The sequence below is a fragment of the Mustela erminea genome, chromosome 2, assembly GCF_009829155.1.
Source record: "Mustela erminea isolate mMusErm1 chromosome 2, mMusErm1.Pri, whole genome shotgun sequence".
Lineage (NCBI taxonomy): Eukaryota > Metazoa > Chordata > Mammalia > Carnivora > Mustelidae > Mustela > Mustela erminea.
This window is the reverse complement of record NC_045615.1, coordinates 14620321-14634662: the sequence shown is the minus strand read 5'-3', so window position 1 is coordinate 14634662 and position 14342 is coordinate 14620321. Positions and strand designations below refer to the sequence as shown.

The window sequence follows — 14342 nt, the reverse complement described above, 5'->3', positions numbered from 1 at the left end:
TAGCTTCATCTGAACACAAACTTCTAGATACATGAAAAAAGCTATTATGCCAAATTAATTCAATCTAACTAATTAGAGAGCAGGAAGTTCTTTCAATTATTTTATGTGCTGTCTGAGAAACACACTTGAATATGAGTACAGATTTCATTAATTGCAGTTCATTATTTTCCAGATTAGTTACTAAACTTGCATCAGAAGGTCAAAGACAGCAATTTTGTCAGCTGCCACCTCTTTCAGTGCAGTATCTTTGCATTTCTGGAATTCAGAAATTGATTACAAACAAAAACAAATCTCCATAAAAATGAGAAACATAAATCTTTATGAATATGTTCAAACCAAAACATTTTGTAAAATATAAGAATCTTTGTTTTTAAATCTTAAGAATAAACTGCTAACTTCTACCCTACAAGGAAAGATCCACAGAGATCTTTCCAAATATTGAAATAGAATGCCAAAAAATAACAGCAGCTTGATCTGAAAACCTGCTGACTCCAAAGAACAAGTTAATAAACATTCATCTCTTCGTTAGAGTCTCACCATGGTTATATGTTTGTATCTCTCCATGAGGGAGGGTATCGAACACTCTTGTTTGAAAATGTCAAGGACACACTGATTAAAAGCACTTTTTTGAGAATAATCCTTCCCTCATTATACAACTTCTGCCTCTCTTCTATCTAACAGTGAAAACATAGCAATGAGTGCTAGGAACAGGACCTATCCCAGGACTATTTTTACATTCTCAAAATCTTATTTTTTAAAAACAGAAGTGACAGAAATACCAGTGTTTTGTTTTGTTTTTAAGAGAGCACCCTGCTATCTCTAAATCATCCTACTTATTCACAGCTGCTACCATTCTCTTTGTTAATTTCATCTCTGTCATTCTACACGCCTTCCACCCCCTGCCGTAGCCAGCCGCCCTTACACGGTTCTCCCCGCCTTGGTGCTGCCATCCCTTGAATGCTTATACAGTCAGCTCTCTTAGTCATTGTTTGGTTGGCTATAAATAACTCCTCTAATCCTTCCTCATAAATCATTTCTGACGTTATCCCCTGAAATAAATCCAATGGGTCAATGGATTTCCCGTAGAAACATATCCAGAACCAAGTGCAGTAATCTAAGTGTGGTCTAGTGACGCCAAGGGCGGTGTTCAGCGAGTCCGTGGGGGTTTCTTCGTTATTGTGACTATTTCACAGAAGGACCTTAGGCCTCCAAACTGAACTGAGACAGAAATATAAAAGAGGAAGAAGTTTTAATATCATTCATCATAGTTTGGTGGGAAATGGAGAGAAACAGCTTTACAAATGATAAAAAGATTAAGTTGGGGGCAGAGTAGAAAGAAAAGAATGTGCTATCATTCATGGTCTATTTGGTTATCATGTACTGTATCTGTTGATTTTCAAACCATTTTTGGGTTCTTATTTTTGTTTTCTGTCAATCATACATTATATGTCTTCAGCAAGGTTACTATCTATTTGTTATCTCTAAGTTTTATGCATTATTAATATCATATTTATTCTTTCCCTTACTGTAGAATGATCCAAATCCCTTTTAGGCATTGCACTGATTTCTATTTTTTCTGGGTTCTGTCTTTGATGTTACTCTATAACACAGTTTTTTAATCTGGTATTGGTTATTTAATGAATGAAATGAGTGCACTAACCAAGCACTAGCAGCAAATGAAACACAATCAAAAAGAGAGAGCAAGCTTCACAGCACCTGCGTATCTCTGTAGGCTACTGGTTAAGTCACAGCATTAGACACCTCACAAGGAGCTACGGCAAAGCCAGGCGGTAAACGGAGGGGTCTAGGAATGCTGGTCAGCATGAATGTGTTATAGGCTTCCAAGACTGGTGACACAAAGGCCACAGGCAGGGTGTCCCTTTATTTCCATAATGTATCTAACAATGTCTCCCATGATCTCTTTGATAGAAAGAGGAAGAAATGTGGGCTGGGGGTGGCAGTTACTGAACATGCAGAGCTGAAACACTGATCTGTCACCGTGGGCCTTGAGCAGTGATCTTGAATTGCCTGCGACAGGGTCCTCTCTCGGGCCTTCTAATGTTCAATGTTCAATATTTTGTTTATGACTCAAGTGCAGACAGACTATGCCCTTGAAAAGTTTGCAGATGATAGCTAGAACACATGTATTTTTTAAAATAATTACTCAAGAAATATCTTGACATTCTAGGAGCACTAAAACAAAACTAAGATGAAAAATTTTAGAAATCAATCTACAGTTCCTTATTTAAGTATTTTTATAGAAAGCATAATAATAAATGAACTGCTTTGCCAAGAATTTAAACAAACAAGGAAATAAAAAGGGCATACTAACTGACCAGGGGCCCAAAAAGCTAATAATGGCCTTTACAAAAAAGTATAATCATGTGCTACTTTGGTAGAAGTATGTTATTTAGAAGAGGAAGATGAGAATTGTACCATTTTCAAGCACGGACTTGGAAATACTTCTGGGCTCCCCACTTGAAGCAAGACCTGGACAAGACAACTAAAGAATGATGAGGTATTTATTTAGTATCTGAGATACAGTGGGCAAAGCTATAGCTGTTAAGTCTAGAAAATCTCCTTCTTAAATGTTGGGTCAAAACGCTCCCTCTAACTCCTGGGTAACAGCAGGGGAAACTCTGAGGCAAAGACTGGTTGGAAATAAACTGATCTTTTTCCTGGAGGACTTGGGAGTTCCACAGAGAGAGGCAGGGCAGAGCGTCAAAAAAAATAAGACCCTCAACTTTAGGTATCAAATCTGATTTCCAAGTGAATGGGATGGCATTACAGTAAAGACAACTACTTTAAAAAGCTAGGGGTACTAAAAAAGTCTAACGAATACAGCACTGTTCTTATGCTGTTATTTTGAAATCCCGCTGGCATTACAGTGCTTTTTTTCCAAGGATGAAACACCATTCAGATGGCAACAACTTAAAGCACAAAGTGGCCCATAGTAAAGGAACCTCTATTTGACAATGTCATTTAAAATTAAAATTTACTGTTCTTAGAACTTTAGCAGAGATAGTCAACAAAACTGAGATGAACATAAGCATCTTTGATCAACTAAATCCTACTGATAAACAAGTTTTCCCCCTATTTAGGAATAGTTCTTTAGTGGAACTTCCATCAATCTAGGAAAGAAAGTTCATAATTCTGTCCTGATATCACAAGTCTCCACTCAGGTCTGATTCTCTCCCCTGTAAACTGTGAACATAGTTCTTTATATCACTGGATGACAATGATATGGACAAACTAATATTATAATCTGAGTATATGTCGATGATCAACCAATACACATTTCATATCATTGATATTTCATATCAACCATGTCCCTGCCTTCAAGGATTATATTCTTGGTTATATTAGAGAGGAACTAATCAGTAAATATATAAATATAACAATAATATCCAATTGAAAAGATTAAATATGGGAATAATGTACTGATATAGAAGCAGTTGTTTTAGGTTAACTGGTTGAGGCCACTCTAAACGCAAACGTACTTCCTTAGAGTGGCCAATCTTAACCATTCTAATAGCAGACCACCCTACTAGAGACCTGGTAGCCATGCAAAGACACTGGGAAACAGTATTCCAAGCAGAAGGAAAGGCAAATACAAAACATTCTTCAGACCAAAACAAATTTCATGTGTTCATGAGGTAAGAAAGAAAGAGGGGCATCTGGGTGGCTCAGTCGGTTGATCAGCTGCTTTCAGCTCAGGTCATAATCCCAGGGTGCTGGGATTAAGTCCCATATCGGGCTCCCTGCTCAATGGGGAGCCTGCTTCTCCTCCCTCTGTCCCTCCCTGCCCCCTACTCATATGCTTACGCACTCTCTCTCTCTCAAATAAGGAAGGAAGGAAGGAAAAGGCCAACATGGCTTAGTGTTGTGAACAAAAAGGAAATAAAAGGCATAAAGATTAAAGGTCAGAGGACCAGATCATATAGAACACTATAAGGCACAGTAAGAAATTTAGATTTTATTCAAAGCAGTTGAAGATTTCAAGCCATGAACTGAAGTAAGACTTTGGAAGGGCACTTTGGCTACTTCGTGATTAAAAGACATTATAAGGCAAAAAGTGTCAGACAGACCTGTATGTAGGCTGCTGTAATCATCTGGGCAATAGACCAGAGTGGGACGAATGACTAAGGAGAAATGGAGATAACTGGGAGTCACTGGATTGGAAGTGGTACCTTTGAATCTTACCGGTGGACTCCATGAGGTATGAGCAACTGGGCAGATAGCTGCGCTACAAACTAAGATGGGCATGTATGTTTTTTTCAAAGATTTTATTTATTTATTTGAGAGAGAGCACGAGCAAGGGGAGGGGCAAAGGGAGAGGGAGAAGCAGAATCCCTGCTGAGCAGGGAGCCTGATAAGGGACTGGATCCAAGGACTCTGAGATCATGATCTGAACCGAAGGCAGAGGCCTAACTGACTGGGCCAGCAAGGTGCCCAAAGGGCATATATTTTTAAGCATTTTGTATGCTGGGGGTAAAGAGACTGATGAGCTGAAACCAACAGGAATGTTCTGCACGGGTAAAATGTAAATGCCTAATTGATTCACAAGTGGAAAAGCTTAATGGGGATTTAGCTGCATGAGGCCAGAGCTCAGGGGCAGAGTCTGGACTGGAGATAGAAATATGAACACTATCAATGCAGAAATAGTTAAAGCCATGGAACCAAAGGGGATGACCCAAGAGAGAGGGCCCAGGATGGAGCTCTGGAGCACCCGAATGTTAGCAGCCTGATGGAATCAATAGTCCCAGAAAAGGCAAGTGAGAAGGATTTGAGCGGTCAGCAGGAGGAGACTAGGCAAATGTCGCCTAGAGATGAAAGTGATTCAAGTACGATGTCAAGTCAGAGGACACTGGAATGGTGAAGGCAAGATGCAGGTCCCTGGTGACCTTCAGGGAAGGCTCTTCAGTGGAGTGGGGGTTTCACAAACCAAATGGACCATTAGTTCCACCACTGGGTGTCTTCATTAAAACCAGTTTTGTATTTATATTTTTATTTATTTATAAAATATAAAATATCTAGGGCCACTTTTTCAAGTATCTTTGGTCATATATGCTCGAAAAAAGTAAACCGAATGGACAAAATATTGCACAAGAGATCTTCAAACTATCTCAAGATTGCCCTTCCTAAACTGAATATTACAAAATGCGGTTATCTGCCATTACTATATTTCTTTCTAACACGTGATTGTTCCTCCTCTATATCCAGAAGAACCAATCATTTACTGGCAAAACAGTAAAAACAATTTATTGTAGCAGGTGATCTGACCTGCCATATCAAAAACTCAAAGTAGTTTTTAAAAACTAACTGTAACCACAGCAGTCTGAGTCAATAACTTCTGATGCCACGCCAATTTCCTTTAACTTCAAGAACACTGTCTTCACCAAACAGCAACTGAAAAAGGGTCGTTATCCAACTTTACATTTTGCTCGAGTCCCCTTGGGTACTTATAAATACAGGTTATAAAGGTACCCCAGATGGGGTCTGGGTTATGAGGTCAGGCTGTTATTGTTGTTTTTAAAGTTACCTTCTTAAAAATCTACCATGGAAATTCTGACAGAGTCCCCATGCATCATACATTACAAAACAATGACATGGAAGTTTAAGACAGAGTAATATACGCAACAGCAAATCCTTGGAAAAACCATTTTTGCCTAAACCCCAACCAAGTATTAGACTTGCTATTTCTTGTAGGTCTTGTGGTCATAGATTCTTTGGTAACTGTCAAGCACTCCTTATGTGCTTAGTTAAATTTAGTTCAAACATCCAAAATCGCCATGTTTGTTTGTTTCATACTGTTATGTGTACATGTCTGCTTAAGTACATTTTTTAGATAATGCTAGATTTAAAAAATCATGTTATCTGTAGAGCAGCCTTACAAAACTAATACCACTACCCCTGAATATGCATTCACAAACTCAGATAAATCCTTTAAATAATTAAGGTCTTGGCCAAGGACTCAACCACATTTCTGCAATTATGAATGCTTTACGTGAATGTGGATAAGCTGATGTCAAAAGACCTAGTTCAACAACAGCATTTGCACTGTATGTGTTTTTTAAGGAGTATAAATAAATCCTCATTTATCATTTTCTGCTGAATTCACACCTATATAAGACTGGAAATTACATTTCTAACAGGCTTCCCATTCACCATTGCATAAGAGCAGTTTCCTGATTATGTGGAAAGCCCTTTAAGATTTTTCTCTAAAACTTCTCTGAAGTCTGGGTAGAGAGTTTTAAGAAAAGGGGGAAATAAAGACAAGCGATCACTTTTAATATTTTAAATGAAGGAACGGGTAAACCACAGCAGAGGAAAAAGAAGTGGAGAGGGAAGGACAGTGATGATATAAAATTGTTTGAAATATGAAATGAAATCAAGAATTAAAAATAGAATTACATTTTCTGTTTGGCAATACACAAACAACACTAAGTGCACTTCATAAATTTTACTATTGTTGCTCTAAGTAATATTACCATAAATCACATTAGCAGTGTACTCGGCATTTTTTAAAAGCAAAAAGGATTGAGACTGTCAATAAGTTTCAACAGCTCTGTTACCTCAGAAGAGAGTAGAGGAGAAACAATCACAAGCTTTTACTAGGCCTAAAAGCCCAGTTTTAAGGCCTCCCATCCCTGCTACCCCTCTCCCGCCAGCGTCAGTGCACCACGGAGTATCATTCCGCCAGGAATTAGAAATGTTCACTGTTGCTTTCCTGATGCTTTTACCTGATGTGCAAGGGGAGAAGGCTGTTTGCCCCTTTTCTCATCGCGGACAGGGAAGAGAGACTTCAAGAGCTTTGGCATCTGTGGCACAAAGGATTTTACTGGATTCAAGTAGGAGGCCGCTAGGCTACTAAGTCCTGTCAACAATATTGATAGGAAAAGAGATCAAATGTAAACAACAAGGTAGACATTTTCTCTCCTATAAATTTGCCAAATTTTACTTGTAGTAAATCTAATGATATAAATTCTTAAAAAGTATCCTTAAAAAATGTTAGAAAAATGTAGTAGTAGTATAGCTGTCCTCAAACACAATGCTATTTCCTTTTTCCAATGAAAGAACAGCAATTAGGGCAGTTCTAAAACATTCTAATATCCAGTGTTTCTGTTAGTATCTGAAGGGTAATCCAACCCCAGTCCTTGTCACTAACTGGTTCACATATTATCTTCTGCCCCAGAGTGAGATGGGGTTTTTCATTTTAAAATCACACAGCTTGGGGTGCCTGGGTGGCTCAGTAGGTTAAGCCTCTGCCTTCGGCTCAGCTCATGATCTCAGGGTCCTGGGATCAAGTCCCACATCAGGCGCTCTGCTCAGCAGGGAGCCTGCTTCCTCCTCTCTCTCTCTCCACCTGCCTCTCTGCCTACTTGTGATCTCTCTCTGTCAAATAAATAAATAAAATCTTAAAAAAAAAATCACACAGCTAATAACACACATGTATAGCTCTCTATCTAGACTTTAAAGTCTTTGAAGTCAGGGACTATGTCTTCTACAATTTTAGTTTTTCATATCTACTTACTGAATAAAGATAATGAAATGGACCTTTTAGAAAGAGGGTAATGTTTCAGCTGTTTTCACAAGACAGGGATTGATGCCCTAAACAAACCTGCTCTAAATTACCAAAGGATGGGATCAGACATGCAGATGATGCATGATATAAGATTTCCTTTCCCTTAGTGAATAAAACTAAATTTCTAGGAAAATGTAGTCTAACTCATAAATGATAAAATACTGTATCCACATAACCCTTGACAAAGAACAAGCAAGTCAACTTGAGGAATCTGTGTATGATACCGCCTGAAGAGAAACACACAACTACTCGTGTACCTCTACCCCTAAAGTAACCCCTGAAAGGTCTCCCAAGTTCATTGGTAATATAGTTGATACATGGACCCATACACTTCCAAGGTTTGTACATTTTACATAAAGTATTATAGTATTAAATCTAAGTAAACTGTGAAAAGGTAAGGATATTTTATAATCATGAGAGCAATCATTAAAAACAGAAAGCAGGGGTGCCTGGGTGGCTCAGGGGGTTAAGCCTCTGACTTTGGCTCAGGTCATGGTCCCAGGGTCCTGGGATCGAGCCCCATGTTGGTCTCTCTGCTCCGCAGGGAGCCTGCTTCCTCTCCTAACTCTCTGCCTGCCTCTCCGCCTGCTTGTGACCTCTGTCTGTCAAATAAATAAATAAAATCTTAGGGACGCCTGGGTGGCTCAGTTGGTTAAGCGGCTGGTCATGATCCCAGTGTCCTGGGATCGAGTCCCACATCGGGCTCCTTGCTCCGCAGGGAGCCTGCTTCTCCCTCTGACTCTGCCTGCCACTCTGTCTGCCTGTGCTTCCTGTCTCTCTCTCTGACAAATAAATAAATAAAATCTTTAAAAAAATAAAAAATTAAAAAAAATAAAATCTTAAAAAAAAAACATAAAGCAAAGAGAGAGCTATAAATGCTAAGAGATATGTTAAAACAGAGTTTTAACTTGACTTAAGAGTCAATTAACTTACAAGAAGGCAAAAACAGGAAAGAGAAAAACAAAACAAAGAAAACAAACAGAAAACAAGTTTGAGATGAATAAAGAGCCAGAAGAATATAATCATCTAAATGCTGAAAAAAAAAAAAAGGAAAATCTAAAGTTCTATATACAAGAAATTAACATTCTACACTGAAGATGACCCCTAATTAAAGATCTAGCCAATAATCTATCAAAGGCAGCATATATCACAAAGCGAGACAATCAGACATGATATTTCTCCTTTGGTAAATACACAAAACTACCTCTAATACCTCCTTCAAACTGGCCTGAATCTGTTCAAGATTATAGAGTTAACCACCAATTCATAGGAAATATGGTAGACAGAGAACCATGTTTAAAAAACCTCATGGGGATATAACCAGCAAAGTAAGAACACACAAAGTCTACTGTACAAAGACAGTCTCTTCACCACAGACAATGAATGGGGGGAGCGGAGAGGAACATATACATTAAACTTTAACTCAAGACACATACCAACTCATCAGAATATATATGAACCTTACACTTGGATTTTCATTCAAAATAACTAAAAAGTATTTTTGTTCCAACTGGAGAAATACAAACACTGACTAGATACTGGGGACTTATTTTTAAATTTTCTTAAGAGTGAAATGTTATTGGGGGTACTGCTTTAGAGATACATGTACAAATATTTAAAGATAAAAGGATATCTGAGATTTGCTTCAAATTAATCGTGAAAGGGTGCAGAGAAGCAGCAGTAGAGATAAGTCAGACTGGTGGTGAACTGATCATTCTGGAGGGAGGGGATACCTAAGGGCACATCTTGTTATTCTTTCTACTTTTTTTTTTTTTTTAAAGATTTTATTTATTTATTTATTTGAGAGGGAGAGAATGAGAGAGAGAGAGAGAGACCCCAAGAGCGGGAAAGTCAGAGGGAGAAGCAGACTCCCTGCAAGCAGGGTGTCTGATGCGGGACTCGATCCTGGGATCCCATGACCTGAGCCGAAGGCAGTCGCTTAATGAACTGAGCCACTCAGGTGCCCCTACTCTTTCTACTCTTGTATGTTTGAAATATACCACAAATACCATAGTAAAAGGATTCTTCAAACTTAGAACAAAATAAAAAACATAAAAGAAAGGGCCTGTCACTAACAGATGATTGTTAAATGTACTGTTTTAAAAAAAGATGTAATTCACAAAAAAGAAATTAAACTCAGAAGAACAAAGTGAGATGCAAGAAGCAATGATGAACAAAGCAGAGTAGTAAATATGTAAGCCAAGTAAGCATTAATTGCACATTATTTAATTTTATTATTATTTTTTTTTCAGTAGCCCAGTATATAGCCCAACATGGGACATGAACTCACAACCCTGAGATCAAGACCTAAGCTGAGATCAAGAGTCAGGTGCTTAACTGAATGAACCACCCCAGTGCCCCTATTATGAATTCTTTTTTTGAAGATTTTATTTATTTATTTATTTAAGAAAGAAAGAGGAAAATTGAGAGGGAGAGAAAATCTGAAGCAGACTTCAAGCTAAGCATAGAGCCCTTTGCGGGCTCAATCCCGTGACCACAAGATCAAGACCTGAGCCAAAACCAAGATTCAGACTCTTAAACTGACTGAGCCACCAAGGCACCCCACAATGTTTTATTAAAACAACAAATCTGGGGAACCTGGGTGGCTTAGTCGGTTAAGCCTCCGACCTATGATCTTGGCTCAGGTCATAATCTCAGGGTTGGGAGATGGAGCCTTATGTTGAGCTCCATGCTCATCTTAAGACTCTATCTCTCTCTCCCTCTGCCCCTCCCCCTGCAACTGGCATGCACACATGCATGCTCTCTCTCTCAAAAAAAGAAAATTTTTTTTTTTTTACATAACTTTAAAACAAGGTCATACTCTATGAGCCAGTAATTTCACTCCTAGGTATTAACTCAAGAGAAATGTTCACAAAATGACTTATGCAAGAACAAACTTTACTAACAGTAGCTAAAAACTGAAAACAAACCAAATGTCCAGACAGAAGAACTAATTAAAAATTATGATAAATCCAACCATAAAAGTGAAGTATTTCTCAAGAATAAAAAGCAAATTACTGAAGGATGCTGTGGTATGGAGATGTAAACAGAAATGATGAATAAAAGAAGCCAAACACAGAAAGACTATATACTGTATGATTCCATTTGTATGAAATTATAGAATAGGCAAAACTAATCTGAAAGGATAGAAATCAGAACATTGGCTGATTGTGGAGAGAAACTGGAGTCATATACATCTTGTATATCTTGACTGGGGTATACAATGGGCAAAACTCATTAAATATGACCCATGTCAAGAAAAAAGCAGCAAGAGAAATAGACCATGAGATGGCCCAGAAGCTGGATTCAGCAGATAAAGACTTTAAAGCAGCTTTTATACACAGGTCCAAGGAAGAAAAGAAAAATCTGATCTCAACAAATGTATAGGTAGAGAATATCAACAGAGAAATTAAAACTTTAAAAGAAGCAGCAAGTGGAAATTCTAGAGCTGAAAAGAATAGTAACTGAAATAAAATATTCTCTGGATATGCTTAACAGAAGGTTGGAAATGGCAGGAGAAATTATGCAACCAGAAGAAACAAGAATAAGATAAAAAATAAAAGTTAAAAAAAATCAGAGCTTCTGTGATCTGTAGGGTAATAGTAAGCAATCTAACGCGTGTAATTTGATTCTCAGAAGAGGAGAAAGAGAGAAATGGCCAGGGGGAATAATTTAATGAAATACTAGCTGAACATTTCCTAAATTTATAGAAAACTTCCAACTTACAGAAAGAACCAAGAATATCAATGAAATGCAAGCAAGATAAGAGCAAATAAAACTACACCTAAGTATATCATAGTCCAACAAAAACAGAGAAAACTGTGAGAGCAAACAAAGTAACAGTGTAAACAGACACATAATACATATAAGGAAAAGAGACACAAAAGATTACTGATTCTCAGCAGAAAAGAAATCTAAAAGATAATGTAAGATTTCTAAGTGCTGCTAGTGGAAAAATCCTACCAAAAAAAGTGATTAAAGATAATCCCAAAAAGGGGAGAGCACTCTTTCCTAAGACAACTGCACAATAAGAAATACTGCAGAATATTATTTGGGCTAAAGAGAAATGATATCAGATAAATATGAAACTTCAGGAAGGACTAGCTAGTGCCAGAAATAATAAATATGAAGAAAATATTAAAGATTATCTATAGTCTCTTTAATTTCCTTTAATGACAGTGGCTATTTTTTTAATTTTTTAATTTTTTTATAAACATATAATGTATTTTTAGCCCCAGGGGACAGTGGCTATTTTAAAGCAAAAAGAGTAACATTGTAAAATGGGTTCATAATAACTGTAAAAGATACAACAATAAGAAAACAAAATAAGGGGAGGTTGGGAACAGGCAAATGGAATTATACCTTTACAAGGTTCTAATATTTGTGCAGTGGGAAGTGATATATTATTAATTCTAAGTAGACTATGATAAGTTAAGAATCCATACAGTCCTTGAGCAAAGACTTTAACAAAGAAATACAAAAATGCCAAAAACCCAGAAATGGAAATAAAATTAAATACTAAAAAACAGTTTTCATTTAACCCAAAAGAGAGCAAAAAAGAAGTTATAGTGGGGGAACAAAATAGAAAGGCCAAAGAGAAACCAGCAGCGATGAGGCAAACCTAACAATAATAATATTAGATATAAAAGAACTAAACATGCCAATTAAAAGGCAGAATTTGTTCAGGCTAGATAAAAAGAAAAAAGTTAGACCTAACCATATGCTGGCTACAAGACAATCATTTTTAATTTAAAATGATTTTAATTTAAAATACAGGCCCAAATTTAAAAGACTGAGAAGAAGATACATCATTCACACAATAAGCAAAGGACAGTTGATGTGGCTATATTAATATCAGGTAAGACAGATTTCAAAGTAAGAGAATTCCAAAGATACAAAGGGACAGTCATAACGATAGAAACACTGGGAAAAAAAAATCAATCCTAAATATGTATATACCTAACAGATTATCAAGGGAAAAATAGGTAATTTTCATGATCAGATTTGGAGATTTAATGTCCTCTGTCTCAGTGACTGATAGAATAAATAGAAAAAAAAATCAGTAGAACAGAATATTTAAAGAACAAATGTGAACAAGGTTATCAACCATCTTGACCTAATTGATATATACGGAACACTATGCCCCCAAACACAATAGTTTCTTTTCAAGCACACATAGAATGTTTACCAAGATAGAACACAGTCTCAAAAACATCCCAAAAGACTAAAATATTAAAGAGTCTTTCAGATCGTGATGAAATTAAATAAGTAATCAATTAATAGAAAGAAGTTCCCCCAGACATATGAAAATGAATTAACATGCTACTCCAATAACCTATAGGTCAAAGAATAAATCAAAGGGAAATTAGAAAATATTCTGAATAGAATGAAAATGACAGCACCACATTTCAAAATTTGTGAAATGCAGAAAGAAATAGAAATCAGTGAAACAGAAAATAAACAATAAAGAAAGTAAGAAACCAGATTTGGTTCTGAGAGAAGACAGAAAACTAAAACTAGTCTCAAAAGTAATCAAGAAGGGGTGCCTGGGTGGCTCAGTGGGTTACAGCCTCTGCCTTTGTTTGGCTCAGGTCATGATCCCAGGGCCCTGGGATTGAGCCCCGCATTGGGATCTCTGCTCAGCCTGCTTCCCTTCCTCTCTCTCTGCCTGCCTCTCTGTCTACTTGTAATCTTTGTCAAATAAATAAAATCTAAAAAAAAAAAAAAAAAAAAGTCAAGAAAACCAGAAAGAAAAAATTGTCAAAAATAAAAAGAAGGGCACCTGGGTGGCTCAGTCAGTAAGCATCTGCTTACTGTCCTGGGATGGAGCCCTGCATCCGGCTCCCTGCTCCACAGGGAGTCTACGGCTCCCTCTCCCCCTGCCTCTCTCCCCAGCTTGTGTTTTCTCTCTCTCTTAAAAAAATAAATAAAATCTTTAAAAAAAAAAAAAAGAAAAGAAAAGAAAATTCTTAAAAACAAATAAATAAAATAAAAAAATAAAAAGAAGGAACACCACAACAGATCCTACAAACATTAAAAGGGTGATAGGAAACATTGTAACATTTACTGAAACAAACATTAAAATTTAAATGAAACAGAAAATTCCCTGAAAGCATAACTTATGAAAACTGACTCATAGGGAAACACAAGAAGTTAAATAAATCTGTATTAAAGAAATTAGTCATAATTTAAAAGTTTCCCAAAGACAAAATTCTAGGCCCAGACAGTGCCACTGGTGAGTTGTGTCAAACATTTAAGGAAGAAGCAATACTAAGTATATAAAATCTTCCAGAAAAAAAGATGATAAGGAAATATTTCCCAAGTCATTTCATGAGGCCGACATAATCATGATACCAAAACCTAACAAAAAATGATGATAACAGAGAAGCAGATATTCACCATAGAACACATACACAAAAATCCATTACGAGGGACACCTGGGTGGCTCAGTGGGTTAAGCCTCTGCCTTCAGCTCAGGTCATGATCTCAGGGTCCTGGGATGGAGCCCCCCATAGGGCTCTCTGCTCATCGGGGGGCCTGCTTCCCACCTCCCCTCTCTGCCTGCCTCTCTGCCTACTTGTGATCTCTGTCAAATAAATAGATAAAATCTTTAAAAAAAATCCTTTACAAAATATTAGCAAATAGAATCAAGCGTATATAAAATATCATCATGTTCAAGTGGTATTTATCAGAAGGATGCAATATAAACTCAACATTCAAATCAATGTAGCTCAACAGGATAAGGCAAAAAAGGGAA

At 37.1% G+C, this 14342-nt stretch overlaps 1 protein-coding gene across 4 annotated transcripts in view; it reads right to left on the bottom strand.

Annotated features, from left to right (window-relative positions):
- Positions 1-14342, bottom strand: part of KIF13B (kinesin family member 13B) — a 196471-nt gene that overhangs the window by 20164 nt on the left and 161965 nt on the right. For 2 of the 4 annotated variants that reach the window (XM_032332283.1, XM_032332284.1), the window contains exon 37: positions 6744-6877. The exons of 1 other annotated variant lie outside the window; for it this stretch is intronic. In XM_032332283.1, the coding sequence (XP_032188174.1) occupies positions 6744-6877 (134 nt within the window). Of the gene's footprint in view, positions 1-368; positions 1219-6743; positions 6878-14342 lie in introns of those variants that run through there. One more of the 4 variants, XM_032332285.1, reaches the window with a different exon arrangement.